A 5,719-nucleotide genomic window follows, 5' to 3' on the forward strand; every position below is an offset into this window, starting at 1 on the left:
CCATTTGACATTTTATAACCAAAAAACAGTCTTACGGGTCATGTAAAATAAATATGTACTTCATTGATTTAATGGGTATCTTGCATTTTTAGACGGCCACAACATTATAAACAATAGAAATAATTATTGTCTGGGCCAATTGCAACAAGAAAGAAGACATAAACAAGAGACCAACAAGTAAATAAGAAGATGTTAGTGTATATGTTTATATTAGTTACTATAGTATTTTTGGTTAAAAGACATTCGTTATTAGGGTAGCACCTCTTTATTATTCTATTATCAATGTAGATATAACTAATCCTACATTTTTTTCCTGATACAGGTAATTTGGATGAGCGAGTAAGCCATAGGGTCTTATTTGATATACTTATTCAAGCTGGGTGGGTGGTCAACTTACACATTCCTCGAGATAAGGAAACTGATAAACCAAAAGGTTTTACGTTTGCAGAATATGAAACTGAGGAGATTGCAGATGATGCTGTGAGGTTTTTCACTAGACTTGTGACCCTTTACAACCGTACCTTGAGATTTGGAGTAATATAACTTTCCTCGTTGATTTTCTTACAGTTATTCTTCATATGTTTCTTAGCCATTCTTATCTCGAAATCTGGAAAGGATTGGTTAATTTCATATAGTAGTGCTCCTAATGTTTGTTGGCTGTTGGCGGATCTAACATTAAATCTGAGATTTTAAACCCTTCACTTATGAACTGGTCGTGTGGGTTGTTTTGTCTCAAGTGGGTAAACTGCAAAACTTAGCTATAAAGGGATTGGGCGGGTCAAATAGGGTAATAGTTGCAGAAGGTCTATCTTTAATGCATACAACCTCCAAAACATTTTTAGTAAATACTTTAGATTACTTCTATAAAACTTAACTTATATTTGTTTTGCGGGTTAACCCATTCGATGCATCTCATTTTGACCTGTGCCAAAAATGACCCGTGAATGATCCATCCATTATGACCCATTACCCAACCCACTCATCTTGCTACCCCTGGTGTCTATCATCTGAAATACTATCAATTTGGTTTAGATTGTCATTTCAGAGGAAAAAGAATGTATTTTAATGTGGTCTTGCTTATGAGTCATTGGTTGATAAAGTACCGCTGATAAGCATTCTATGTTGTTTTTATTAGAATCTCATATGGACCCGGTTTTTACTTCTAGTAGTATACTACATATATGATGATATGTAAACTTGGACAGATCTCTGGACAAGACATGGCGACTCCAAACTCTCAAACTCCTTTCAAATTAAGGCTCCATTAATATGCTACAAGCACTATCACACTATGTCGTGGTATGCACATGGTAATGCATCATCACTTGATTCTTTCTGTTTCAATGTTTTTTTATGACTTGTACTGAACATGCAGGTCCTAAGTTCTTACCCATTTGCTTGGCAAAGTTCGAGTAGCCTGGAATTTCACAGCTTATCGCAAACAGCACTGCTTATGCCATCCTTTCACTTTTATACGAAGTTGCTCCAGACCTTGCGAAAACAATTGCAGGCCTGATCTTGACTTCTAATGACTCAAAGTTCAGAGGAGACTGTGCTTCTAATGACTCAAGCTTCTCAGTTATCTTCTCATTGATCTCCCATTGATATATGTTACTATTGCTATAATGGAACGCAATGTTAATTTGAATTGTGTATAAGTGTTAAACGAAGGTGTTGTCATAGTTTGTTGGAAAGGTAGCCTTTGATTATATAAAATGTTGTTTTTAATTGTTATAAGTGTTCCATTTCGTCATACAAAGTGTTGCATCATAGTATAAAAAAGTGTTAGCCCTTAATTGTAAAAGTGCTACATCTAGTTATAAAAGTGTTGATTATATCAAATGTTGTTTTTATGATCATTTGTAGAAACACATGATGTCTCAGTTACAGATTTGATGAAGATTATAGGTAAAGTATGTTTTCAAAGGCCATAATAACTCCTACAATGGCCATACGCAAGGTGTTTCTAATACAAAACACATTGTGTTTTGGTTTCTAGTAGTTCCTACAGTGGCCATACACAAGGTGTTTCTAATCCAAAACACATTGTGTTTTGGTTTCGAGTATTCATACAGTGGCCATACACAAGGTGTTTCTAATCCAAAACACATTGTGCTTCGGTTTTAAGTAGTTCATACAGTGGCCATACACATAGATTGGGTATTATCAAACCCTAAATGCTACTCGAAACCCTAGAATGCTAAAGGCTACAGGAGGGGGACTGAAGTCACGGTACGCTTAAGGGTTTAGGGTTTGAAGTTGTAGGGTTAGCCTAACGGCTAACCCCACAACTTCAAACCCTAATCCCTAATCCCTAAGCTACCTATTAAAAACCGATTGGAAAGATCTAAACCCTAAATGCTAAACCCTAGAATGTTGGACGGAAGTCACGGTACGCTTAAGGGTTTAGGGTTTGAAGTCATAGGGTTAGCGGCTAACCCTACAACTTCAAACCCTAAACCCTAAGCTACCAATTAAAAACCGATTGGAAAGATCTAAACCCTAAACGCTAAACCCTAGAATGCTAAAGGCTACAGGAAGGGGATGGAAGCCACGATACGCTTAAGGGTTTATGGTTTGAAGTCGTAGGGTTAGCCTAACGGCTAACCCTACACCTTCAAACCCTAAACCCTAAGCTACCCATTAAAAACCGATTGGAAAGATCTAAACCCTAAATGCTAAACCCCAGAATGCTAAAGGCTACAAGAAGGAAACGGAAGTCACGGTACGCTTAAGGGTTTAGGGTTTGAAGTCGTAGGGTTAGCCTAACCGTAAATGCTAAACCCTAAAGCCTAAAAACCTAAAGAGGATTAAGGTTCCCGCTCTAGGTTTAGGGTTTGAAGGTCGAGGGTTAGCCAACCTGGAAAAATCTAAACCCTAATGGCTAAAATATATGGGCCAAAGGCACAATAGTCTTTACACATCTGATGAAGATTACATATTTGATGGAGATTAAAATGCTAGAGTGGGCCAAAGGCCCAATACGCAAGGTGTTTCTAATACGAAACACATTGTGTTTCGGTTCAGTTAGTTCCTTCAATGGCCATACACAAGATGTTTCAAGTCTAAAACACATTGTGTTTTGGGTCAGAGTTCCTGCAATGGCCATACACAAGATGCTTCAAGTCCAAAACACATTGTGTTTTGATTTCGAGAATTCATAAATGGCCATACACAAGATGCTTCAAATCGAAAACACATTGTGTTTTGGTTTCGAGAATTCATAAATGGCCAAACACAAGATGCTTCAAATCGAAAACACATTGTGTTGCGGTTTCCAGTAGTATTGCTAATGAAGCAGAAGTTGACATATGAAAGAAAAACTTAAAGAAAGTATCCATTACTAGAAAATCTGCAAACAACCAATTTCAAACCATGAAATCCAACAATTTTCTAAATCACCGTACTATATATGAGAACAATGTGTTTCATATAACCACGAGTTAGTAACAAGTAACCTAATTGTATCTAGCTTGACATTGTTTCAGTAAGTTAGATGCACATCACGGGCAATTGATTGCAAAATTTTTAATAACCAAATGCAACACTTCCAACATATCACAACCTTTCATCTATTACGATTAATCCAGAATGTTACAATAGTTGAATGGAAAAAACAGAATTACAATATTCAAAAAAAAAAAAAAAACAACTTTTGATCAGCATCATGGCAGTACTATTTTATTAATTTATTATACTACAACATAATGTGCTTTTTACTATAGACACAGATATATATAGATTCAAAGTGAATACTTCAGAAAGTCTAGGTTTACCCTGCTACAATAGATGTAATGCATATTGCTGATCCTACTGCCATGCCTGCAAGCTCTCCTACCTGCGAATATAGTAACATTAGTATGTGATCACGAGTCTTATATGCATAATCACAATTTAAATTTTTCTTGAAACATTGAATGAGGATAAAGTTCTCGCGGCTTTAGAATCTGTAGCCACAGCTGAAGTGACAAACATCATGGAGAAAGTAACGATGATCTCCATGACCAGAGCTTGCAAGTCTGTTCCTGAAGGTGTCGTTGTGCCCAGATGTTTAACTTCATCTAATAGTTCCCGTAGGGCGAATGAAGCTGATATGGATCTAGTCGATTGTGCTGCAACATTGATGGGGACCTGCACAAACAAGTGTTCAACAAAACAAGTTCAGGTGACTCAGATTAGATATTTGACTCATAAGAAAATCTTAAGTTATTTGAACTCCATGGATTATATGATGACTTAATTGAACTTGTGCATAGTGCCAACTACCAGTAGGTCCATGACATGTCCCATATATGGTCAAACCTGCCTAGCATAGCATTCAAACCTGACTTATTCAGAACACATTGTGTTTTGAATTAGATAGTTCTTACAATGGCCATGCACAAGGTGTTTCTAATTCAGAACACATTGTGTTTTGAATTAGATAGTTCTTACAATGGCCATGCACAAGGTGTTTCTAATTCTAAACACATTGTGTTTTATGATCATGAATGAAATAATGAAAAGACAGTAAGTGTGTGATTTGAGTGACTTCAGCTCCTGACTGTACTGTTCTATTACCATGAATGCAAAAGCTTTTGAACTACTCAACTTGAAAGTTCTTGAAGAATTATACAAGTCATGTGAACAAAACATTTGGAATTATACAAAACATGTGTGTAAATTTGGAATCTACAGACGAAAAACTAGCCGCAGAAGTTAGAATGCCATACTGATCAACTTATTTCTGTAAATTGACAACCGAAAGACAACATAATTGCTTCTGCAGGTCCTATTGGCGATGGAACAATCAAAATATGGGTCCATCGAAGTAGCAAATGACATTGATAACTTGTTCCTATTTAGTATAATGTGCTACGTCGTAATTTGAGATTTTATCAGTGAACACAACTGTATTCTCTAAAACATGTCACATATTTGTATAGGTTGAATTAGTTGTGTGAAAAAACTATTTGAATTTCTTTATCCGCTTTAACACGAAATAACTAAACTGATATTCCATACAAAACCTAGCCAATTACAATAATTCAGAAGTAGATAAGGTTCATTAAACTAATCAAGCACAAATTTCTTATAAGATACAGATCTAAATAACAGAATTAACTAACATCACACATATACAGTATAAATCCAGTCAAAAAATACAGAATAATGTCAGAAATATAGCTAAAAATGCAGAAAAATAACCTAAAAAAAGATTAAATCTAAATTAATAAAATAAAAGGTAGAATAGTTAGAAATTATACCAGATTCAATAGAAGATTTGATGGATATAACTTTTGGTTTGACCGTCATAGATCGTTTTTTATTAGGCGTGGAAGATTGAGACTATTTCACCATTTTTAGACGTCAAAAACGAGATTACAATCGATTAAACTCGATTAATCGATAACTAATGATGATAATACACGGCGGCCGGAAAAAAACGAGGCCGAAGAAGAATTGAGGGCGAAGAAACAGGGAGAGCAAGAGAAATTAGGATGATAGTTGGTGGAAAACGAAATTAAACTCGATTAATCGAATAGTACCATTGATGATACACACTGCCGGAGAAGATTCCGATCAGAGAAACGAGAGAGAATTAGGGTTTCAAAATATCAGATATGAAAATTGTGAGAAAGAAGGGAAACAGTTGGTGCTTGGGGGGTTTTGTTCGCGGGGTGAAAAGACAAAAATAGCCCTCCGTGTTAACTTTGTATTTAGGAACTAAGTTTTAATC

General features: G+C 35.8%; 1 protein-coding gene across 1 annotated transcript; it reads right to left on the minus strand.

The window, feature by feature from the left end:
• Positions 1 to 1,451: 1,451 nt before the first annotated feature.
• Positions 1,452 to 4,290, minus strand: LOC122589895 (aquaporin NIP2-1-like). Its single transcript, XM_043762227.1, has 4 exons — positions 4,267 to 4,290; positions 3,913 to 4,131; positions 3,777 to 3,838; positions 1,452 to 1,620 (listed from the first exon to the last, which is right to left on the minus strand). Exons 1-4 carry the CDS (start codon positions 4,288 to 4,290, stop codon positions 1,452 to 1,454), a joined length of 474 nt encoding a protein of 157 aa, XP_043618162.1.
• Positions 4,291 to 5,719: the final 1,429 nt, after the last annotated feature.

The sequence above is a fragment of the Erigeron canadensis genome, chromosome 1, assembly GCF_010389155.1.
Source record: "Erigeron canadensis isolate Cc75 chromosome 1, C_canadensis_v1, whole genome shotgun sequence".
Lineage (NCBI taxonomy): Eukaryota > Viridiplantae > Streptophyta > Magnoliopsida > Asterales > Asteraceae > Erigeron > Erigeron canadensis.

What these genes read in the sequence shown, in the direction of transcription:
- LOC122589895 (XM_043762227.1), bottom strand. Translation starts at nt 4,290, where the DNA reads ATGGGACATGTCATGGACCTACTG. An exon ending in GACATGTCATGGACCTACTG is followed by an intron (nt 4,132 to 4,266) that starts GTAGTTGGCACT and finishes TTGTTTGTGCAG; the next exon opens with GTCCCCATCAATGTTGCAGC. An exon ending in ATTACATCTATTGTAGCAGG is followed by an intron (nt 1,621 to 3,776) that starts GTAAACCTAGAC and finishes GTTCCATTATAG; the next exon opens with CAATAGTAACATATATCAAT.